We start from the raw sequence: 26,434 nt of genomic DNA, 5'->3' as shown, positions 1-26,434 counted from the left end.
GCTCTGGTTTCCCCCACAGTCCAAAGACTGTGGTACAGGTGAATTGGGTAGGCTAAATTGTCCGTAGTGTATGAGTGTGTGTGGATGTTTCCCAGAGATGGGTTGCGGCTGGAAGGGCTTCCGCTGCGTAAAAACGTGCTGGATAAGTTGGTGGTTCATCCCGCTGTGGCAATCCCGGATTAATAAAGGGATTAAGCCAAAAAGAAAATGAATAAATGAATGTTACTTGTAATGTGTTACCCCCAACACTGATCATAATAATCTTACACACTCTGATCTTGCATAGCATTGTGTCTTTAAATCAAGATCAAAAAGATTTTTTGGTTAGAAATAAGATTGTAACTCTTGACTAGATAAGTTTTTGCAGTGTAGTCTTAAGGATTTCATATAAAACATTATGTTGAAGACAGAGATGTTTTTATAGTGATAGTCATGCTGGTTGGGAAAGAGCTTTTCAGTAGTATCTGTCAGGGCATGTGTATATGAAGTGACACATGCTTTCAAATCATCCGTAAAAATATGTGACTGTAGGAATGTTTCAAACATAGAGAACAGCCATTCTGTCACATTCTTTGAGTGACAGCATACTAATGCACCACTTAAAATGAGTGAACTGTCACGTCCATCGCATTGTCTTTCTTAGCATGTGGTTTTCTCTGACATCAATACAATGACAATGACAGCTTTTGAAGCTGCGGTCACACTGAACCTTTCTTCCCATAGACCTCCATTTATACGCATGCGAATGCGTCAGACCGGAAACGCAAAGTCATGCCTCAAGTTTCGCAGGTCGCTGCAGTGCAAAGTTCAAGCTTGATGAACTCTGACCTGCGAAATCGCATAACTTGACTGCATGAGACCAATCGAGGATCAAAATATGACCTCTCTGGACAGAAATTTAAAACATGGACCAATCGCTCGCTTTTTTAAATGTCTAATCATCTTGTTTAATCCCGCCCCTTTTGCAGCGCCGTATGACAGAATTTCGCACACACAAACTCTAGTGTGACTGCAGCTTGAATAGTCATGAGTAATTGAATTATTTGCTCTAATCTCAATAAGACAATAACATGATTAAGGTTTTTACATGAGTTGGTTTTTGAATGTTGCTTTAATGATCCCGTTTTACATGTTATAGCACATACTGTAATTTGATTAACATCCAGAGTTTCATGTAATTTCGGATGTTTCATTTTTAATTTGTTGACAACTGCAGTTTGGCACTTTCACTTTCAATCAGGAACATTTCATGCATGCCCCCTGTGACAAACGATATATTGGATGCGAGTATCAACTGCTGGAAGAGTGTTGTTTTAATGAAATTTGATACCGCATGACATATGGGAAAAAAAACCCCACAGAATTTCGCGATGCAAGTGTCTGTGGTCTTTTACTGACTCGGTAGGTGCAGAGAATAGTGTCAAACTGCAGTGTGTATGAGGAATATCCTGTCACAAAATGCAGCAAAAATCCTACACAACTTTAATAGTGTGATTGCAGTGTTAACATGTCTGTAATACACAGAAAATCTATCAAAAATTGCTCTTTAAATGGTCTACTCTTAATCAGAGTATTGCCTTAATCATATTAAAATTGGATTATTGGTGTCCATGTAAATGTACTCAGTGAAGATCTAAAGTGAAATATGAATCAATATCCTTGGTCTTAGAGCATATAATTTCCATTACTCAGAGTGAAACTGTATTTAGCTAGAATGAATTAAACACGTACAGTTGTGTTTTGAATTGTGTCAAAAATCCATAGTCATGTTGTAATGACTTTGAAAGTGGCCAAACCTCGATGTGGCACAATACTGGCAAAGGAAGGCGAAAGATTCCAGTGTCACTTCTTTAAGGCAATTTGGGCATTCAGGGAGTCCAATTTTCTGTTGTGGTTCATTATGTCACATGCAGGGGTTTCCTTACGCCGTGTATCTGACAAGGAAATGGGTGCTTTTTTGACCTTGCATATAAAATAAGGAAAAGAAAACCAAGGCGCTCCAGAATTTCTTGGACATGTTGACAGTGTTATGATTTGCAAAACAAGGACCATGGCAACCCATTGTCAAACAGTGGAATGGGCTGCCTGGGAGAGCTGGGGAAAGCCTTTTTGTTTGTTATACTTGGCCTGGGCTTCCCCTTGGCCCTATGCCCCCCAATACTGTGGGGTGAACCCGTGAAAGGATTTGCTTTTTTTCCACCGCTCGTACTCTTGCCAATCTGGAGCACAGAACTCCTATTTGCAGCTGCTGCACTTATCCAGAAAGGCAGCTTGATCTGAACAAGATAGTGATGGGTGGGAGTCTGCAGGAAAGGGAAAGGGCCATGTTGTATGGAAAAACTGAAGCGAACTAAACCGAGAGCCAAAGGTGGAATTTCTTCTGCATACTCTAATAGGGTTTCCCTGAGTAAACAGCAACGCTGCAACTGTAGGCACATTAATACAGAGTTACCATGAGATTCCAGGGACCTAGGACCTTTCATGTGTTTGTAAAAATCTTTATAATGAATCCCTGTCGCCCCCCATTTTTATGGACAAGAATTTCTGGTAGCCACCTTATAGTTTAACACCACTCTGAAAAACTCATAAAGGTGCTAGTAAATTTCCTCATTAAGGGCCCTTAAAGCAAGACGAAAAAATGCTGAGATAAACTTCTGGCCACACAGAACACATTGTGCTTGCAACAATGAGTACGTTTACATAGACACCAATACTCCGATACAATAAAGATAGAACTCAGATTAAGAGTCGACCATGTAAACAGCTGTTTTTGATGACCTTAATCCAACTAAAGTCATAATCGAACTAAACAGAAATCGAGTTAAGAGGTGGAGTATTCCTACTTTAGTCTGATTATTGAAGTGCAGTACAGACATGTAAACACCTTAATCAAACTATTACCGTCATGTAGGACTTTTCACCGCATGTTGTGACAAGATATTGCATACACGGCTGTTTGACACTTTTCTCTAGGGGTGTAATGGATCACGGTTGATCGGAACATACGTGGCCCATGGGTTAATACGTTTTTTACTGGTAGATTAATTCTAAATTTGTAACGATCGCAGAGAGATCGCCTCTTCGGTCATTCAAATCCCATGTATGAAAGCATTAAGGCTTTCCTGTAAAATATAATGATGACGGAAGAAGTTGTGGTAGGTTATTCGGGATGTGGTGGGTTTCTTAAAGATGTTTTCTGTCACTACTTGTTTAATCTGCGTTCAAGAGTTCACACTTAGCTGATGATTGATTTTAAAGCTTGTTTGGCATGCTGTCCAGGGAGAGAGCCCTGAGCTCATAAGATCCTCGAGCCCAGGGTTCCCTCCCGTTTGCAAGGCGAGAGGGGAGTTTGAGCTTAGTTAGATCTTGAGAACTTCTCTGCTGTAGTAGCTAATGAACAGATAGTGATTTCTAGATAACTACTTACTAGGAACATGTCTATGGTGTTGATTTGGATTAGTCAATTAACTTAAGTTGCATGTTTTTAGATGGTGGGAGGAAACCGGGGAACCCGGGAGAAACCCACTTGAGCACGGGGAGAACGTGTAAACTCTGCACAGAAATGTCGACTGGCTTGGTAAGGACTAGAACCAGTGACGTTCTTGCTGTGAGGCAACAGTGCTAACCACTAGGCCACCGTGCCCCCTATCTAGGAAAGGAGGAGGTATAGAGGTGGAAGGGGGGATTCTTCAAAACAAAGATGGCTGTGATATGGATCTTAGGGTATTTATAGTGACTTATGGATCGTCTGATTGGTAAATCATAAATTGGATAATGCGGGACCAGCCGTGAGTAATCATAAGCACGTGATCCTCTCGAAATTAGTTTATAAATAAACGTCACTTAATGCATTCAGTGTAAGCTGCACGATTAATCATTAAAAGATCGGGATCTCAACACCCACGCAACAAAAATTTTAAATGATGGTGATTTGCATGTTTATTAATCCTTTGAATCGCTGCATTCAAATCTGTGTTTGAAACATGCAAAAATCAAGAAAGAGATTCAGTCTTTAATCTTTTGAGTTAGTTAAGAAGTTACAAACAGTCAAATAACACAGAAGTACTGAGATAACAGTTTATAGTTTAGATAAAACCATTGATGTTTATGGTAAAGATTAAAATAACTGTCATGTGCATTTAACTTGACGCTCAAAAATGAAAGTTGTTGGCAGCAATTACATTATTTAACCAATAGGTGGCCATGAGAAATATGCCACTGAATATTTCTTCAAAAATGACACATCCACAGTAGCAATGAAACATGAAGTTTTGAGTGAATAACTGAATCCTTTATTGAAAATGAGACTAAAAATTAACTTGACTTGTACAAATGATAATGTTAGATTTATACATTTAGCGTTTTCATCAACAGTAGAAGTAACAGTGAAGTTTTCACAGTAATAATCTGCATAATCACAGAAACAATCTGCATGTGCGCTACTTTTGACCGCATGCTGAGAGAAACCGAAAGTAACCCGACCAAATAGTGCAGTACTTTAAATGTCCAGTAGGTGGGGGAGTCAAAACCACAAGTGGCTATATGCAACTGTGCAACAACGATAGTGATTAAATATATATATGTTTTGGGGACCGAATCTCGTTATATTTTTGATGTCAAGTGCGGGCCGGATGGAGGGGGGGAGATTCGGCAGTCTGAGACCCCTGCTCTATTACCAAGCCAGTAAAGGACCACAGACACTCACATCGAAATATACAGAAGTTTTTTCTGTACATATGGCATGAGGGAATCAAATTCCATTCAAACAACATTCTTCCACCAGTCTATACTCGCATCCAATACCTTAGTTTGTTACAGGGGCAAGAATGAAATGTTCCTGAATGAAAGTGAAACTGCCGAACTGCAGTTAAACTCGAAAAAATAAAAATTAAACACCCGAAACTCTGGAGGAAACGTGTATAGCGTGGTGATGTAATGACGTTGATCGATCTATGTGCTTTAAAACAGGATCATAAAAAAGAAACATTCAAAAAGCAACTCATATAAACACCTTAATCAAATTATTGTCTTATTCAGATTAAGGCAAATAATTAGACTACTGATGTCCATGTAAATCTAGTCAGTGTTGAACTGGAATGGTAAATTGACTAAAGCACATGGCTGGTATGTACCAAGATAACTGTGTACCAGTCCAATCCCAAATAACCAGCCCCGGTTATTAGAAAATGGTGCTGAATATCGTAAGATGTTGGTTGGCCTCATTTTAAACCAGTCGAAGCTAGTTAAACCTGTTTTACTAAGACGTGACGCTAGTTGTTACCCAAGAGCAGATGGGGTGCAGGCAAAGTCTGGGTCACTGAGAGCAGGAAGGATGACGACCGCAAAAAGTCCCAGTTGCTTCTGCTTGCAGTGGTGTCAAGGTGTAGAGATCCACCCACTGACATCTCACTGTTTGATGTCCTGCAAGACCTTCAAACACAACCGGTTGTAATATGACTCATGCAGATGTGCATTTGTCACTCAGAATTTCGATGGTGGCTTTAAAAAGGAGTTTCAGGGTTTCTGTGGTCGGCTTTCTGTGAAGAAACTGTACCTCTATCTATTTCGTTATGAGCATGCATGTTTTGCATTTCTCAGTAGCAAGAAAACACTTCAATACTTTTCATAACAGAGTTCACGCTTTTAGACAGTTGGCTGAATAAAGATTTGGCATGCAAGGTTTGGGGAGGGCTCTGAGCTTGAAGAGACACTCTAAATGCTGATTTGTGTCTGTATACTTCTGCGTTTGGTCTGTGTTGTTCTGCAGTTACATTTTTGAGCATGTAGTAGGGCTTCTATGTTTCACTATGTCAAGTTTCTTTGGCGATATTTGGAGGTTACACCAGAAATGTGTGTGATTCTACTATAGAAGTAGGTCACACACTGTCTGGGAAAGGCCAAACATTCAACAACTTAAATCATATAGTAAACAAAAATAAAAAATTCATCTGGAGCTCCTCCACGAGACTCGACACTTGTTAAACCCTCACACTACCAATCTCAATGGACCCTTCACTAAGCCACACACCAATTGTGGCTTTGCAACCATAGCTACACGCAGGAGGTCTGTCTAGCTTTTGAGTGAGGGAAACAAACCAAAGCGTTGTGCATATAGATTGTGCAAATCTGATACCAGGTATCCTAAAAGTTTGGACAGGATGGTGGAATTATTTCCCTTTTCAAAACCTAAAACCCAAGGGGAGAAATCCCAGCGTGGATCAAGCTCTGTGAGGGGCGCTAAAGGAGCAGAGTTAAGTCGATTTTGTTTTCGATATTCCTGACACATTCAATGACAGACGGCAATAACTCACAGACCTCTTAAGCCTCCTTTCCACTGCACATGACAAACGACAAGCGACAGACTGGAAGTCATTCATTTCCAATGGAGAGTAGTCCGGGAGCTGCGTGGAGTTCCGATCATCTCTGTATGCGGAAAATTCTGATCCGAATTGAGCTGCGGATACGTTGAAATATTTGAACTCCTGCGACTAGACCGTATGCGATCGACCGACCGGATGTGATGTATTTCAGGGTTGTCCAAGCAGGTCCGTGCGCACAAGATAAGAAATAGAAGTTTTTTCATTATTTTTTGAATCAGAAAAAAGTCTATATTAAAAAACATTTCTATTCATAAATAAGTAATAAAAATACTATTTCTTTATGCTGTCTCCACAGTCCCTCCAAAATTTTTAGCGGTGTATGAGTTTCTAGTATTTATTCTTTCATTAAACCATGGTGAACACACGGAGAATAAAGGCTCTTGCTTTTGCGCTCTTATTTCGGACACTGCAAGAATAGCTTTTCTCCCATGGTGCACGACAAAACTAAAAAATTCTGTCCGACTGCCACAAGGGGGCGTAATCTGACAGTCGTGTCCAAATGTCGTGTGCAGTGGAAAGGCGGCTTTACAGTGAAAAGATCTAAACTGTGTTTCCTACAAAAATACAAAGCAGGTTATGTTTCCCAGCGGTCTTTTTTTCTCTTTTTGCTCTATATTATGTGCACTGCTCCGTTTAAGCCCTCACAATAGTAGTCATGCTAATAGCAGTCACATTTCCATCTGTTTCAAGCTACGAATATTTTAAATTGCATATCAACAGAACCGAGATGTGATCACAAACTGAGCAGTTGCGATAAATATACTTTACTGCAGCTGTTTTCAGTAATGTATATCCCTCATGCTCATGCCAGAGCTACAATTTACCGATGTTTTTGTCCGACTTTTGGAGATTTAGTCACTGGTGATGACGTTATAGCGGGTTAGTGTCTGCTTTTATATTTGGCGTCTGATTAATATTTGCTGGTAGGGAAAATTTATTTGTTCACTTCTGCTATTTATACTTTGATTTGCATTTTAATTTATTTATTTTTCCACTTAACTGCAAATTAGAATAGAAACTGTATAAAAAGCACACAAACATACTGACAGTTATTGGTACTGTAGATTGTAATGGGTTAATAATGCTAATATTCCGCACAAATCTATCAATTTTGCCTTTCTGGCTGTTCATTCTGTGAGTGAATTGTACAGAAGCACTGTCCATACGGGTTTCCTCGTCGGTTAGTAACGCCATATTTTTATTGCACAACAATTAATATATCAGGCTTTTTCGCTAAAAATAGGGAAATCACGGTGCTATTTATTATTCAATTATTTTTAAATTTCACCTCTCCTGCTGTGCATGAACTAAGCTGTTCAATGCTTCAATTTTAATTAAATTATTTTTGAATTACTTGCGTAATATGTTGTGAATATAACCCTGTAATTTATATCCCTGGGAATGTCTGACACCGGCGCGTACATATTGTAAAAGACGTGTCAGGCGCAAAAGCTTGACAGGCGTAGCAACAGTAACTAAGGAGGGCGGGGCTTAGCAAAAGGGTCAGTTTACTTCCACTTCTCTCTGCCCTGGCCACATTTGTCACCAATACCAAGCCGACCAATCTCAGATCTGGCACTTCATGATGTTGTGACGTGCAGTGTTGGGCACGTTCCTTTAAAAGAGTAATCAGTTATTTTTACTTGTTACACAAATAGTAACTGAGTTATTAACTGAGTTACGTAATTATAAAAGTAACTAATTACCAGGGAAAGTAACTATTGCGTTACTTAAAAAATCTCATTTGTCAAATGACTATAAAATAACTATAAAACATTGTACACTAATCTACACTATTTTAATGTTGTTGTGGGACAATGTGAGAGACAACGGCAACAAGTCCTCAACTATATATCTCAATATTATTTTATTTAATTCTGTCTGAGTAACAAGTGTTTGTGGTAGAGAAAAATTAAGTCTTATTTGCTTTAACGTCATGGCTTCGTCTTCTCTTTTGGTAGCAGAGCTCACGTTATCACCTGCGTAGCCACTAACTTTGTGGAGGCATGTGACGACGTGAGATGCTTCATTAGATTAGAGAATTACTTGTCACCAATGCAGAGAGACTTTTGTTTTCCTGGGCATAAGTTGCACAATACATAAATATTCTTGGCTTTCACCTTAACGTGGGTAAGGTAGTGCTTTTATTTCCAGTTTGCAAACGCTACCTTTGAACTTGTTGGATTTGCCATCGTTCTGACTCCTGGAAGTTGGTGTGTGCAACTTGTGTTAACACCCACCCTAGTCTACCTCTGACTGACAAATGATGGAAATGTATTCTATCTAAGCCAATCATCACATTCTCCCACATTCAGACACACCAATCATCATCACTGGTTGGTTATGTGTCCCACCCCAGCCTCGACAGACACACACACACACATACCTTAGAGAAAGAGAGGTCCTATGGCTGAGAGAGATGCTGCTTGCATGAAAACTGCTTCAGTGTTTTCAATTATAGTACCAGGCATTTTATTGTCAGTAACGGCGTTGAACGGGGGAAACAGTAATTCATTTGATTACTCGTTACTGAAAAAAAGTATCGCTGTTTGTAATGCTGTTTGTTTATAGCACCATTATTCCCATCACTGATAGTCTGGTAAAGGGTCTGCACTTGACACAGAAGTATAAATTGGCCTTTACTCGCATCATTCCCCTTTACTCCGAAGAAAGCGGTTCAAGCTCAGTGTCTTGCTCAGGTTTGAAGGTGCTGCGGAGTCAAGGGGGCTGAAAGTTGATTGATATTGGAGGTAGGGCGTATTTGATTATAGAGTTTTATTCTTCTACTGATTGCCGTTGTGCAGGGGTCTCCAAACCTGTTCCTGAACATCTACCTTTCTGCAGAATTCCAACCCAGATCTAACACTTACTTACTTCCAGGGATGTTTATATCAAAGTTGATATTTAGCCGCACCATGTTGGTGTTTAGGTGGGTCGTTATTCCAACGCTACCCATTGTGCCACTGTGCCACCACCTGATCAAACACACCTGAACCAACTAATAGGACCTGAAGCTGCACTTGATAATTACAGACAAGTGTGTTTGGTCAGGGTTGCAACTGAAATCTGCAGGAAGGTCGCTGTCCAGGAACAGGGCTGGTGACCCCTGGTATAGTGTGATTGCTAATGATTAATTAGACTTGTCAACTCTTTGTGCATGCTCCTCCCAAAACCTTTTGATTTTGATAAAACATTAATTCTTGAGGTGACACGGTTAGCACTGTCGCTTCACAGCAAGAAGGTTGGAGTCCTGGCTGGATCTGTGTGGAGTTTGCATGTTCTCCCAGGTTCTCCGGTTTTCTCCAGACCATGCGCTATAGGTGAATTGAGTAAACTATTGAATTGAATAAACAATTGTGGTCCTCCAGCTTGAACTAAATTGTTTCAAGCCTAGGCTAGCATGGAAATGTGCACTTTTTTGGCAACTTTTTCTTGCCTGTACACCTTTGATTTAGGTCATCTGCACATTGGCCTTAAACAAGTGTTATGGTTAAACAGCCAAACTGGAAAAGGTTTTGAGGGTACTATATTGGCCAACCTTCCAGTGCTCAACTGGCTCTGCTCAGACTTCCCAGGCTGGAACTGAAGCCTGAGGCGACAGAGTTGAAGTTCTTCCAGCTGGAGAGAGCAGCAGGAATAATTTAGATAGAGCACGTAAGCCGTGCACATTAGTTTCAGATCACTTGCATCCAGTTTTGGACTGTGTGTGCCAAGCTGTTGAATGTTTGGCTGTGAAAACAATATCCTGATAAGTCATAGCTTTGTTCGTTGAAAGTGGCATCGATATTGGCACCATCTGTACTTTGTTCAACATGGTGCTGAAGCAATAGTTGAAAGGGAGTGAAATGACAATAGTTTTTGTTTTTACCTTTTCTTTGCTGGTCTGTTTTGGAGAGCACACAGTCAGGCCTGTGGTCTAGACTCTTCCTGTCCTTTATGGTTACGCTGTGGCTTCGTTATTGTCTCATTGCTACCCTGTACGCAACACATGCACACATGCTAACCACTACATCATGTGCTGCATGTCCGCTCTCCTGATAAAACATACTTTCACATGCTCTTTCTCTGCTATGCAAGACGAGACTTTTTTTGTCGACAGGAAAGTCAAATTTTTGTGTTGCATTACAAATAACAAGTGACACGCTAGTGCTCACAGTGCAATTCACTGAACCAACATCAATCCTGATTAAACATCAATCACAATTAAATATAGTATCACTATGATCAATTCAATTCATGTTTATTTCTATAGCACTTTTATAATGTAGATTGTGTCAAAGCAGCTTAACATACAGTAGAAGTTTTAGTAGATGGAAACTGTGTCAGTCCAGTTGTCAGAGTTTAAGTTCAGTTCAGTTTAGTTCAGTTCAGTTTGGTTTAATTTTCACTGCTGAAAGTTCAAACATTGAAGAGCAAATCCATCGATGCGCAGCTCCACAAGTCGCAACCAAGCAAGCCAGTGGCGACAGTGGCGAGGAACAAACTTCACCAATTGACTTCTTGTCTGACAATTGACAATTGATTAAGGTCCATATACCTTAGTGTTCTCAAAAGCAATGAATTCTGTACCAATCTGTATTAAAGTAAAAAAAAAACGTCCATTTCCCGCTAGCATTTGAGCCTGTTCTTAAACACCGCTGGATTGGCCATTGTGCTCACCCATTGTGATTGGCTATTGTGTTCATTGTCTGTACCGCTGTTTGTTGAGTGTAAACGCATTATTCCCCACATTATTAGTGTTTAAGAACACACTCAAATGTTAGTGGGAAATTAACATTTTTTAATTTTCAGTACAGATTGGTACCAAACTTGATGCTTTTGACAACGCTAATATACATATGAAAAGTTTAGTTAAACTCTAAATAAGCATTTTATGTGTGCATGTTCAGTAATATCACTTTTATAGCAAAGAATAAGTCCTTTTCCTGGTGAAAATTTCTCAACATAAACGAAGGGAGGCTGAGAAAAATGTTAATTTTTGATAGAAATTTCAGACGACATTTAGAGGTTTTTGCAACTTGAACAGTGGGCAAATTTGGGAAATAAAATTTGGGAGTTTTAACGACCACAGAGAGTCAGGACCTCGGTTTAACGTCTCATACAAAAGACGGCTCACTGAGCAGTATAGAGTCCCCTTCACTTTACTGGGGCGTTAGGACCCACACAGACAAAGGTTGAGTGCCCCCTACTGGCCTCACTAACACCACTTCTGGCAACAACCTAGCTTTCCCATGTGGTCTCCCATCCAGGTACTGACCGGGCACAGCCCTGCTTAGCTTCAGTGGGCAACCATGTGAGAGTTGCAGAGAGCTAGCTGCTGGCATATAGACCCATGTCCTATCAGTTTCTTTTGTTTTGTGTTTTTCTATCCCATTGGGGACTTTCCATTGATTTCAGCTTATTTTATAACAGGCGGATGATTTCTGTCCCCTAAAACTAATCATTACAAAAAATACTTAACATGATCAATTAAGCCCATTTCAAGTTTTACTATACTGTAGTTATTGAGACACTTTTCTCCATAATGTTGACAAAACCTGATTTTCCTTACCTCCACTCTTTTTATATGAAACTTATAATATCTACAGCTGGTCCTAAAAGCAAATGTTTCATCGTTTTGTACATCGTTTTTTACAAGACTTCCCCGAAAGAGAATTTGACAGATTGAGCTATTTTCTGGGGATATTTTGCCCCCCACATATCTAAGTGTATACAGTGTACGCACACACATGGTGAAGGTGCAGACGGAGTCATCTACTATGCTCTGTCTTGCTCTCCAGCATTGGTTTGTAAACAAGACTTCTGATTGGCCAACGTCTCTCAGCCAGACACTCACTTATTATACCGCCCCGTCTGTACACTTCCTCCACAGTTAAAACCACCAGTGTGTGCCAACCCTTCATTACTTCTCCTATAAGCCCTCTGTTCTGTAGATTGCATACATGGACAAAAAAGTACTTCACATTATTTAGAATGATCTGATTTGTGGATTTGTTTCTTTTGGGCCATTATGAAACCACTTAAATTCACAACAGCAAGTTTTGCACTGGAAGCAATGCTCATATTTTCTCAAGAAGCTGTAATTTAGTTTCTTACTGCTGTTACATGTCTAAAAAGGCCTGTTTCCCTGCTGTTGAGTTTGTTTTCAAGCTGTTAGGTTTTTGGAAAGTCTTCCAGCAGAGGATCTACACTCTGCGATGGCTTTAGGGCCTCATATTTAGTTTTCTTTACTCGCTGATAAAGCACCTCAGCGTCCCGCTGCTTCTAGTTTAGTCCTTTCTCATCTGTTCTTCATTAGTCTGAGAAGGAAAAGCAGATGTCATCCACGTAGAGCTCTTCTTGCATGATTAAAACCGCAAGGCTTTCGTGATTATAGACTCTGCTGAAAAAAAGTTGATCATACAAATACAAAAATTGCAAGATTAATACATTTAGCTTTGTATATTAAAATGTTTTCTAAACATCTTATATAAAAAGCACTATTTATTGATCCAAGATGATTTATTTAGCTCTGAGTAAACATTTCAGGCTTTAAGATTCATCAGGCTGTATTTGTTTTATGTCTAGGCTTTGTATCTGTGCCATTGTGTTGCTTACACAATCAAGGCTTTAAATACGAAAATCAGCTGAACGTTGAGTTCCGACTTGCAGGCTTTTACCACAACAAACACTGTTTGTCACAGCCTTTCAGCGTGGTTCATCTAATTCTTGGTTCACTAATTAGCACTAATATTTACTTGTGCATGCATTTTAATGTGATAAATCTTTATTTGAACCATTTTCTTAATGATATATCAGGTTTTATGAAGCAAAATTATCAGTCATTTTTAAAAAACTAAGCTTATCATAAAGCTTTACTTATCACAATGTACAGTATCAGGGGCGGCATGGTGGCTCACTGGTATGACTCCCATGAGCTTAGAGGACTGCATGCATACATCTCTCCATTGACTCAAATAACGTATTAATAAAGTCATCTGGAATGGCAAAGAAAGCGTTCTTGCAGGGCTCCCAGAGTTCATCAAGATTATTTGGATTCATCTTCAATGCCTCCTATTTCATCTTACCCCAGACATGCTCAATAATGTTTATGTCTGGTGACTGGGATGGCCAATCCTGGAGCACCTTGACCTTCTTTGCTTTCAGGAACTTTGATGTGGAGGCTGAAGTATGAGGAGCGCCATCCTGCTGAAGGATTTACCCTCTCCTGTGGTTTGTAATGTAATGGGCAGCACAAATGTCTTGATACCTCAGGCTGTTGATGTTGCCGTCCACTCTGCAGAATTCTCGCTCGCCCCCAAACCACGATTTTTCCTTCACCAAACTTGATTGATTTCTGTGAGAATCTTGGGTCCATGCGGGTTCCAATAGGTCTTCTGCAGTATTTGGGATGCAGTTCAACAGATGATTCACCAGAAGAATCTACACTACCTTCTGCCACTTTTCCAAATGATCAACTAGAAGTCAAGCTATTATTTGCTGATCTTACAACTGAGATCGACGACAAGACTTTTGTCAGGTAGTGTCGTTCATATGACAATTATTTAGTATTTTGGGGTCAAACTGTGATCATTTTTATATGATAGCAAATGATTTTTGATCTAAATATGACTGGAATATTGTCTTCTGGAAATCATGGAGAAAATATAGGGTAGTCATTATGTTTTGCACAGAAAATCTAAATCGACATTCTTATATACAAAACCACTTTTAAAGCTGTAATACAATTTTTTTTTTGGATAATTTTTAATCTTAAAATTATAAACGGTTCCAGAAATGTTCATAAGATGTTTAGTTAAAATGATCTGGTCTGTAATAATGTTCTCAAACCATTATAGTTTTATAAGTACAGATAAACAGCCAATAGCTTAATAATAGGCAGGTAATAAGCCAGTAGCTAATAGTGAGAACTGGTAGTTAAACTAAGATGTTTTCTTGTTTTGTCTGTAAAAGTCTCTTTGACTCTGAGTGCTGATATCTGTACCACATACTACGATTTCAGCTAAAAGTCTTCTCTAATGTTCTACTGAAGAAACATTAGATATAATTATACATTTTGAGGGAGCTTTTCCTTTAAAGCTGGCTGGTTTGTTATTATTATGCTAAATATTCAGACTGACCATTAATAATTCAGTCAGCACCATGTCAGAAACATATGGCTCAAGCCCTGGAGAAAATCTGTACTCTACACCTGTTTTCCCAGCACATCCATCATAACAAACAGCGGTGTGTGTGTGTGTGTGCGTGTGTGTGTGTGTGTCTGTGTGTATTTATGTGTGTATATTGTGTTAGGGATACAGGGCTTGCAAAGCTGCTAGCTCAACATCCCGGGGCTATTATGTTTTCCAGTCGGGCTATGAAAAAATAATTCACCCTGTCCATCTTAATGGGAGGAAAAATCTAACCTATTTCAAGTGCTTCTGCATTCTCTCATATTGGGTAATTATGTTGGATGTGATTTTCATGCATCGACTAGCCACTATCAGTGTGTGTTTGAGCTTGTGCTGTGAAAAGAACTGATACCTCAGTACCAAGTTGACTAAAAAATAAATAAAATGATTAAGATAGGGGTGGCATGGTGGCTCAGTGGTCAGCACTGTCATCTCACGGCAAGAGGGTCGCTGGTTCGAGTCCCAGCTGGGCCAGTTGGCATTTCTGTGTGGAGTTTGCATGTTCTCCCCGTGTTTACGTCCTCCAGGTGCTCTGGTTTCCCCCACAGTCCAAAGAGATGCGCTATAGGTGAATTGAATAAGCTAAATTGCCGTAGTTTATGTGTGGGTGTGAGTGTATTGGTGTTTCACAGTGTGAGTGTTGTGACTGGAAGGGCATCCGCTGCATAAAACATATGCTGGAATAGTTGGTGGTTCATTCCGCTGCGGCGACCCCTGATTAATAAAGGGATTAAGCCGAAAAAAAAATGAATGAATGAAAATTGGCCTTAGTATATGACTATGTGTGTGAATGTTAGTGTGTATGGGATTTTTCCAGTACTGGGTTGCGGCTGGAAGGGCATCTTCTGCGTAAAACATATGCCGGAATAGTTGAGATTCACTCCGCTGAGGCGACCGCTGATAAATAAGGGACTAAGCCGAAGGAAAATTAATGAATGAATAATTAAATGTGGTTACTTTAAAAAAATATACAGTACATGTAGCCTATAGTAGATGCCATTATATAGTATATTTTTTTATTTAGTAAATTACGTCTTTTCTGTTCAGGCCACTTGAATTTATTTTGGAATGCTAAAAAAGAAGAGCTACCAAGCTTCTGCTCTGGATTTCCAGGCTGAAGTGTCTCGTCCTGACAGCAGGATGTGGCCGATCAGGTCAGACCACATTATCTTCAGCCTGCATAAAGGTAGAGCGCAGTTCAGTGCAAGATGAACAGTGAATATGTCATGTTTTACAGTTCCCTATTATGCTTTTTTGAGTATGAACTTTTTAGGGCTGTGCAATATGATAATATATATTGTATGGACAAATTATAAAGTCTGTTGTTTCATATAATGCTCTATCGATTATTCTACAGTGTCACAAAATACTTTGTTAATTCTCTTTCATAATTTACATGAGTGCAATATTACTCGCCATTATGGGGATTCAGACACGAATAACAGCACCGTAAGAAAGTTACGATATTGAAAGTACAATGTTTACATTTCGTATTTTATTTAGCAATATTTATCTATTTTATTTTATTTTTGTTAATGGACTTGTAATAATGTTTTTGAAAAGTGCTTTATATTGCTTTATATTTATATAAGTGCTTTATATTTCAACATTTTTACAGTCAACATTTAATCAATCATTTCCCCTGAAGTTCTAAATAAATAGAGAAAGAGGATCAAATATGAACTAGTAGATTTCTAATACTATATATACTTTATATACTTTAATAGAGAATATACTTTAAAATGCACAAAAAAAGAAATCCTTTAGAAAAAGTCCTTTACATGAGGTCAATATAAAAAAAATGAATTGATTGAATTTACAGAAATAGTGCTACTGTATATCATGTGATTATCATGAGATATAAATATTGCTATAAGGATATGATATGATTAGGACCAGACAGAATCTGCGGACATTATTTGCTATTTCTGCGCAGAATTTAGTAAAAAATCTGCAGATTTATGCGTAATGATCTTTGGGAGTATTATAACTAACAACTGAACATATGAAATTAAAAAGTAATACCTTTTTAACTTCTATTTAATGTTTACAATGCAAATCCAATTAGATCCACTTATTTGTTAAGCAAGTCTCTCATATAATAAATCTACTAAAAGACTAAAAATATTACTAAATATTACTACTTAATACTAACTGTATTGTAAATAAATCATATGAACATTTTTATATTCATTTCAAAACTGAATATATTTCAATTTACACACATTTACTCAAGTTAATAGACTCAGTGATGGGCTAAAAATCTGCGAATTTCTGCACGTGCAGATTCCGTGGGCCTAGATATGACGAAATATGAGATTTTTGTTGTATCGCCTAGCTGTTTGTGAATGTTAATGGTCAACACTGTTTTAAAGCCTAAAGTGCATAAAAATATTGTAATGGTCTGTTAAAAAGAGGAAGTGATTCTGAAACACTGCATCGAGTCTTCAGGAATTACAGTTTCATTTCCATAAAATATCTGTGTAGATCTGTAGCACATTTGCATAATGTCAGCCTCTTATGCACTGTCACCATGGCAAAGCCAAAATAATTCATTATTAATAATTAGTTATTACTAGTTTCACTGGAGGGCTAATAATTGTGCCTTCAACGACATGTTTAGTATAACACACATGTATATTTTTACTATTGAACACTCGGCAAAACGCATGAAAAGTGAAATGCAGACTGATTTATTTAATGTTAACTGCGCATTTCATTTTAAGATCACCTGTACATACAAACCCTTACAATTGTGAAACATTACAGGTGACATATACTCCATTGATTATTAATTATGATTGAATAAGTTAAGTTGTGGGTGGTGTTGTGGCACAGTGGGTAGTGCTGTCACCTCACAGTAAGAAGGTCACTGGTTCGAGCCTCTGCTGGGTCAGTTGACGTTGCTGTGTGGAGTTTGCATGTTCTCCCTGTGTTCACGTGGGTTTCCTCCGGGTGCTCCAATATCCACAAGACCAAAGACATACGCTATAGGTAAATTGGGTAAGCTAGATTGGCCGTAGTGTATGGGTGTTTCCCAGTGATGGGTTGCAGCTGGAAGGGCATCCGCTGCGTAAAACATATACTGGATAGGTTTTCGGTTCATTCTGCTGTGGCAACCCCAGATTAATGAAGGGACTAAGCCGAAAAGAAAATGAATGGATGAAGTTAACTTGTTCTTTGAAATCTACAGTAGGTATGTGGCTTAGGTAACTTCAAAAATTTTCTAGAAATGGTTTTGTATGCTTATTTATTGCTTCGTAAAATACCCCTAGAATCAGAAGGTCCTTATTTACCATATTTGGAAAGGTTGTGAATATTAATGAGCTCTGCTTTGACATAAATGTGCATTAAACCCAATACTAAGCATACTACATGTGTTTGTTTATTATAAACATATCTGACAAATTTCCCAACAAACATGATAAATTAGTAAAAGATACAAATAAACATACTTTATATTTCATTGGGGGTGGCATTGAATACATTTTTAATCTGTATATCCTGCATTTTACAGTCTGACAAGTTCTAAAAGGTTTTTCCTTAGTAATGCATAGAAAACAAACTGGTGCGGCTGGCTTTGACTTTGCTGCATCTCCCATGTTTAGAATAGGAGTCACACATTCATGGTGCATTTAATATAAACTTTGATAAACTTGAAAATAAGGGAGGAAAATTGTCATTGTTATAATCTCAAAGCAAAGCCTGGGGCGTGCATATTAATGATTCCTGATGACGTGGCTGCTCGTCAGGTCCGGATGATGTAGAACGTGACTTAAAGTACATGCATTCTTGCATACATGCTTGAGTGTTTCCCCATGAGAAATACAACAGTCTGTATTGCGTTCTGATTGGCCTATTTTTCATTGGGGTTTACGCTCTCAGAATTGACATGATAATGAGGAAACAATAGTGTCTGAGGTCATTTTTATGTACTGAACTCTCATTTTTCAACTATACATCGATATACCCAGCATTCTTTTAGGGCACATACATACAGTCTCATTGTTTTTATTAGTGAATTGCTTGAGCATAATTAATACCTATTTTTATAGCCAAAATATTTCATAAGAAACTATGAACTTAGCAGTATGAATGTTCTTTTCATGATGTGCTTTGTGATGGAGGTTGGGGTTGATCAACTAGTTCTTTCATTTACTTCCTTACATTATCAGACATGGGCACTAATGGATCTTGACCAATCATGATAGACATCAGAGCACACAAGGCTCTTGGAAAGGAGGGCTTTAGAAAGAATGAACTTTAAATGAATCAAACAAATTGATTCCTTGAGGAATGAGGTGATTTTTAAAGTGTTTTTTGACCATGGATGCATGTAAACATATTGAATGAGAATGCTTTAAATATATCAATTGGAACACAGTAAAACTTTTGTTTATTCCATTAAATGGCTTTTTGAATCTGTGACTATCAGTCGCATGCAAACCTGTTCTTTAAAGTCCACCGTGTAACTGCAGAATCAATCAGTGAGCTTGTCATGCCTGTGATCCATACTTTATTGAATCATTGTACCAGGTGTTTTCCCCACATTCAAATGATTTGATCTTACCTGTGACCTTTGTTCGGTGTGAGTTGTGGCCAGACTCAGGCTGTAGTGATTGTGTTAACACCCCACGCGCTCTGCTGCTATTTTTAGAATGAAGAGGCAGTAAAAGTTTCCATTTATGCCCCCTGTAAAAAGAGTAACAGCAGGAAGTGAAGTGATGGCCAATGCAAAAGCTCCATTTCTCTGTCAGATGATTCCCTTCCACCTGCTGGCCCATGGCTGTCACTGCAGCTCAGCATCTCATAGTGATTTAACAACAGTTCATTTTTGTGACTTTATGACTTATAATTATGTGGATTAATTATTATGATATTATTTATTATTATAATAATATTTAAATAGAATTTTGATTATTCTCTATTTATGACCTACAATTATGTGGATTAATTATTATGATAGTATTTATTATTATAATAATATTTTTAATAGAGGTTTTGGTTATTCTCTATTAATGACCTACAATTATGTGGATTAATTATTATGATAGTATTTATTATTATAATAATATTTTTAATAGAGGTTTTGGTTATTCTCTATTAATGACCTACAATTATGTGGATTAATTATTATGATATTATTTATTATTATAATAATATTTTTAATAGAGGTTTTGGTTATTCTCTATTAATGACCTACAATTATGTGGATTAATTATTATGATATTATTAAAATTATATTATAGTAATATTTAAATAGAGTTTTTGGTTATTCTCTATTAATGACCTACAATTAGGTGGATTAATTATTATGATAGTATTTAATATTATGTTATAATAATATTTTAATAGTTTTTGATCATTCTGTACCTAATTTCACAGAGAATCATTCTTTAAATTTTATATTCTGTTTATAAATGTATTAATATTGTACAATATTGTGTTAATGTGTATACAAAAAATAATTAATATTCGTTTAAAATATCTATATACATTATAGATTAATGTTAGATTAAATTAATATGCGTTTAAAATATCACGCATACACAACACACACTCTTTATCTTTGTAGATAGACAGACAGACAGACAGACAGACAGACAGACAGACAGACAGACAGACAGACAGACAGACAGACAGACAGAGAGATGGCAAGACAGACAGACAGACAGACAGACAGAGAGATGGCAAGGCAGACAGACAGACAGACAGACAGACAGACAGACAGAGAGATGGCAAGGCAGACAGACAGACAGACAGACAGACAGACAGACAGAGAGATGGCAAGGCAGACAGACAGACAGACAGACAGACAGAGAGATGGCAAGGCAGACAGACAGACAGACAGACAGACAGACAGACAGACAGACAGAGAGATGGCAAGGCAGATAGATAGATAGATAGATAGATAGATAGATAGATAGATAGATAGATAGATAGATAGATAGACAGACAGACAGACAGACAGACAGATAGATAGATAGATAGATAGATAGATAGATAGATAGATAGATAGATAGATAGATAGATAGATAGATAGATAGATAGATAGATAATTGAATGTTATTATAATATTCATGTTTTGTGAATATTGGGCTTAGATCATTGGTAAAATTTATTAATTTAGGTTTCAATTACATGTGTTTAACTATTTAACTATAACATATAATAATTTATCATAGAAAAATGTTATTTAACAAATGTATTAAATTGTCTGTCTGACACAGTGTATCTAGGATATTTCATAAAATGTTCTGATGCAATAATATAATATATAATAGAAACATTTACAGTTATTTGTGTGTGGTATATTGAAATATTTTGACATACAATATATAGTATTATTATGGGTGGTGTAGTGGGTAGCGCTGTCGCCTCACAGCAAGAAGGTCTCTGGTTCAGCCCTAGCCGGGCCAGTTGGCATTTCTGTGTGGAGTTTGCATGTTCTCCCCGTGTTCGTGTGGGTTTCCTCTGGGTGCTCCGGTTTCCCTCAGTCCACACACATGCACTATAGGTGAATTGGGTAAACAAAAATGTTCTCAGTGTATGTCCTGGTCCTGCCGATTGGGGGTTGAGCGTTGGGCAAACAACCCACCTCGTAAAAACTAGATGTTACAAAATACCAATATTGTGCGGCTAAATATCAACTTCGATATAAATGGCCTTGGGGGTAAGTAAGAACAGTATATACAGTATTATTATATGTTGTTACACTATATCTTTATGTATTGAAGGATTTTTGGATTTGACTAGCGATGAGGAGTTCAGATCGTCTCGTTTAGCGAGGTGAACGAATCTTTTTTTGAGCAATTCCCTGTTTACCTGTTTTTGTGTCTGAAATTGTTCACGTTACACAGACAGTCTCCTTTAAGCTAAACCAATGCACACAGTCTGAGCCGAAAGGAGCCATGATTAGGTCACCTTTCGAGTCTTCTGGTATTTGAGTCGTTCGTTCATCATATGACAGCTGGTAAAGAGAAATCTGAGGACTTGAGAAATGAATGAATCAAATCTTTTTCTGGCTCTAAATTCATGTGATTGGCTTCTGTCTTTCATATGATGAAAGAACGAGTCAAACCGAGGACTCGAAAGATGAACGGGTCAAATTTTTTCCGGCTATAAATGCATATGATTGGCTTCTGTCTTTCACGTGATAAACAAATGACTCAAACCCGATAGAAGACTGAAAAAAGAACTAATCCTCTATTCCACCTGCACAAATGTGCGCATGCACAAATGATCGAATCACTCCCTCAGAAGACTCAACTTTCTCGAGTCATGCAAAAGATTCGTTTTAACCTCACAGTGCAACTTGACAATTTCTTCAGATCTTAATGAATATTGTTTTGAATCTGTTCTTCTTCTTCTTTTCTGTGGTTTCTGCAGTGAATGAGATCATCAGGAAGGATCTGACTGGAGTGCATGGCAGGAGTCAGACATAGAGGAAAAAAGCCTGATCAGGAACCAAGCCGGAGCCCTCCAGTGTCTGTTTATGCGCCATTTTCCTTTCACTCAGCGCCGCACGTGAGAGAAACAGCGATAATTCGATAATTCACCTGTCACAAACTGGATCATGGACCACATTTAACCAAACATGCAGAAACGGCAGCGTGTTGATGTGCAAATGGTGTTAAATTTCCTTTCTATTATTTGACTTCTGAAACCGGTCCAATGTTGACCTCATATGTCAGTGTTGTCAGAATTGAGCCTCCATAAACAGTTTGGACTGGACAAGTGAAGTAAAGTCGCATTTTTCCATAATTATTCCATAACTTTTTGACTGAACCCACTCAGATTAGTTTATTTCGACCATAACCTCATAACCTATGAGACCAAGCCATTACTTTCCAATAATAAGTGGAGGGAAAGGGGATGAATTGACAGCTAATGTTGAATATGTTTAAGCGTAGCTTGTTTTTGCATAACATAAAAAAGCCTTACATGAGGATAGTTCACTCAAAAATTGAAATGTGCGTTTAAATTACTCAACCTCAGGGTATCCAAGATGTAGGGGAGTTTTTTTTCTTAAGAAGAACATTGAAGAAGATTGTTAACTAAAACTGTAGCCCTTAAGTGAATCATAAAATGACAAAAGTCAATGACTACTGGCACTTTGAGAGCTAAACGAACATATACAGACAGAACTCTAATGGTGCCTTCACACCAGATGCGGATGAAGCGTCAAGCGTGAGTGTTTTACATGTTAAGTCAATGCAAAGACGCGAATAGACATCCTGCGGTGATTCGTGCGAATGAGGCAGCGCAGATGACGATTCGCTTAAGATGGAAAATCTGAACTTTAGCAGAGTTTCATGCCGCATCTACCAATCAGGAGCTTGCTCTTGTAGGGGCGTGATCATATATAACAAATCCAATGATCATATATTCCATCATCCAGGGATAGTTTTTGGAGGAGATGATGAACTCACAGAGCTGGACAACATAAGCTCATTCTGAAAACGTAGCCCTATATACATTCCTGGAGATCGCGAATTATGTAGCCAGAGGTACGTATGGCTGCATTTCATTTTTAAAATGAATGCTACGGGGCGGCATGCTGCTGTTCCTTTCCGATATGAACGGCTTTCCCGCTGTTACCAGTTTGTCTGGTTAGCTCGCCATGTACGTCAGTGGACTTGAAACGCAGAGAGGAATTGACCACAATGACGGAATTTAAGTCTGGTGAAGAACGGTTCTAGAAAGTGGGGAAAAAAGAAAAACAGAAGCCAATAAATAAACAAGTAAATAACAGGGTGAGAATGTGGTAAAATCTAAAAACGTGGTAAAAATCAGGCGAGGGATTTTCTTTTTTCTGGATTGTTTTTTTTTTTTATTGTGCTTGGGTTTAGGGAAGTGGGTGGGCGGGTCAATCTGTGCTTTTTAAAATACTATTGGTTGGGTTTAGAGGAGGAGGAGGGTGGGTCAGTCGATTGGTCAGTCAGTCAGTCATTCAGATTTATGCGAGAATGAGTTAGATTCCTTGACTTCAGTCCAATGAACAATTAGAGGTGGAAAGAGTACTGAAAAATCAGACTCAAGTAAAAGTACTATTACTTACCCAAAAATATTGTGCAAGTAGAGTAAAAGTATCTGTTGTATATATTACTATAATTATGACTAAAATTATGACTAAAAAGTAGCTTTATTTGTCTAAAAATACAATGGCTTGTCATCAATTATTCCCTACATATAATATAGGGTATTATTCAGTTTGTTAGCTTTTTTTACTTTCAAAGAGACATTTTTTATTTTGTCAGTCATCGAGGATCACAATGTTTGTTTAAAATATTTTCAGATGACCTGAGGTTGAATAAATTAACAGCAAATATTCATTTTTGGGTGAACAATCCCTTGGAACTGACTATACGTTAATGCACTGTTCATAAAGGGAATTCTTTAAAAGCCACAAATGCACTTCTTGTCAGTAGACGATATTTTATTTAAAGTTTCTCATTAAAAGGAGGTTTGTTACAGTGTAGATATTGCGCTAACACAGCTGAGAAAAACCAATGAAATTTGATTTGAATGTAAATAGAAAACTGAACCTCCGTGCCTTCGCGTACAGGGCTGTAAAATTACCAAAGTTATCAAAAAATTTGCATAAATAAAGGTACATCTATCCTTGTGTCAAGTCAGTCAATAAGAGACTTTTTTGCCATACCACACTCACCGGCCACTTTATTAGGTACACCTTACTAGTACTGGGTTGGACCCCCTTTTGCCATCAGAACTGCCTTAATCCTTGGTGTCATAGATTCAACAAGGTGCTGGAAAAATTCCTCAGAGATTTTGGTCCATATTGACATGATAGCATCACGTAGTTGCTGCAGATTTGTCAGCTCCACATTCATGATGTGAATCTCTTGTTCTAACACATCCCAAAAATACTCTATTGGATTGAGGTCTGGTGACTGTGGAGGCCATTCGAGTACAGTGAGCTCATTGTCATGTTCAAGAAACCAGTCTGAGATGATTCGCGCTTTATGATATGACGTGTTATCCTGCTGGAAGTAGCCTTCAGAAGATGTGTACACTGTGGTCATAAAGGAATGGTTATCAAATAACCACGGTTGTAATGAGTGGTTATTTGAGTTGCTGTTGCCTTTCTATCAGCTCGAACCAGTCTGGCCATTCTACTCTGACCGCTGGCATCAACAAGGCATTTGCACACACAGAACTGCAGCTCACTGAATATTTTCTCTTTTTCTGACCATTCTCTGTAAACCCTAGAGATGGTTGTGCGTGAAAATCCCAGTAGACCAGCAGTTTCTGAAATACTGGCACCAACAACCATGGCACGTTGAAAGTCACTTAAATCATATAAACCTTTCTTCCCCATTCTGATGCTCAGACAAGCAGTTGGACAGGTGTACCTAATAAAGTGGCCGGTGAGTGTAAAACAGTATAGTTATCATATTTTGTTTGATCTGTTTTACTAAAGATTACACTTGTATTTTATCAAGTTTTTATACCCCATGTTACAGTTTCGGGTAGATGTATTACAGATCTCATGGATATTTCCTTAAACAATATCATCTTTTTATATATAGTGTGTAGAACATTCCAAATATGGAAATCAGTTTCTGTATTTATACCTACGTTTTCTCTTTCATATTAATTGCAAGCTTTATTTATTTATTTTTTGCAAGATTTATTGAACTAACAAAGCACAATAATCAAGAAGCATCTTTTTGAGATTATTTTTGATAGAAATCCTGCCCACTTTTTCAACAAGACAAAATGCAATAAGAGTATTTTTATATGCCTTAACAATTTTGGCTTGCGTATGGAATACATCAATAATTCATTTGTAAGTATCGTCTAAAAAGTGACCTTTATTCTTTAGGAAAACATAAAAAGTGATGTTTCTGTATTTTTTTTTTTTTTTGTACAGCGGGCTTAACAGAACTATATACAGAATGTAAACCATATATTTTACTGTAAATAGATCACCCTTTACAGTAAGTGTATAGTGTGTTTCTGTTATGTCTATTTTTTCAAATCTGAGTCCTAATCGGAAGAGAATGTTTATATGAACTGAATCAGTTGTTCTCTTGCAATTTAATACCTTATAACCAATGCTCTGGGAATACATCGACGACCAAAGCTTTTTTTTTGCTGCATATACTGTAGTACAAACTGCATTTAATTTTTTTTATATATATATTAATATAAGACTGTCCATGGCGAAAGAGAGACCAATTATATTTTTTATTGCATTAGCTTGTCATATTCATGTTTTGGCTTAAACGTGTCTTATCTATAATGAGCAATAAAACTGAACGCTTTAAAAAGATGCTGTTTTGATTTGTCATTTCTTAATGAGACATGTTTTTGCTCTTTCACTATAGACAAATTACTGGTTTGTAAACATTTAGGATGCCCACGCAGCGAGATTGCTGAAAAAAACTTGTGTATGTGAACTTACATTTTTACATTTCATTTTAAGCATTCAGTGCTGAAATCATTGTTGTTAGCATTTTTAATTAGGAGCATTTTTAATTAGGTCCTCACTCCATTCAGCTCCCTTTTAGCCAAAGACGTCTGCGGTTGGCATTAAAAGCAGTATGGGGTTGGCGCCAGTGGTGTTGGGGCGGCGACGCATGCACTCTGGTGCTCGTGGCGACCTGGGATCGATTCCGCCTCGCGGTCCTGTGCCGATCCGTCCCCTCTCTCTGCTCCCTATGCTTTCCTGTCAGTAAAAACCCGAAAAAATAATTATTAAAAAAATAATAAATTAATTAAAAGCAGTATGGTGTACGGTAAAATTTGGCATCCTACAGCACAACACTGCATGTTTACTATTACAACCGGTCTTTTTTTGCAACTGATATGTGTGGTTGAATTGGGGGTGACGTCATGTGTGAGTGTGACGTAGGT

General features: G+C 37.9%; 1 protein-coding gene across 2 annotated transcripts in view; it reads left to right on the top strand.

Annotated features, from left to right (window-relative positions):
• Positions 1-25,839, top strand: part of nfatc2a (nuclear factor of activated T cells 2a) — an 82,523-nt gene extending 56,684 nt beyond the window's left edge. For both annotated transcript variants that reach the window (XM_056449034.1, XM_056449032.1), the window contains exon 10: positions 21,941-25,839. In XM_056449034.1, the coding sequence (XP_056305009.1) occupies positions 21,941-21,996 (56 nt within the window). In that variant the 3' untranslated portion in view covers positions 21,997-25,839. The remainder of the gene's footprint in view (positions 1-21,940) is intronic.
• Positions 25,840-26,434: the final 595 nt, after the last annotated feature.

This window comes from Danio aesculapii, chromosome 23, assembly GCF_903798145.1.
Source record: "Danio aesculapii chromosome 23, fDanAes4.1, whole genome shotgun sequence".
Classification (NCBI taxonomy): Eukaryota; Metazoa; Chordata; class Actinopteri; order Cypriniformes; family Danionidae; genus Danio; species Danio aesculapii.
This window is presented reverse-complemented; position numbering and strand designations above follow the sequence as displayed.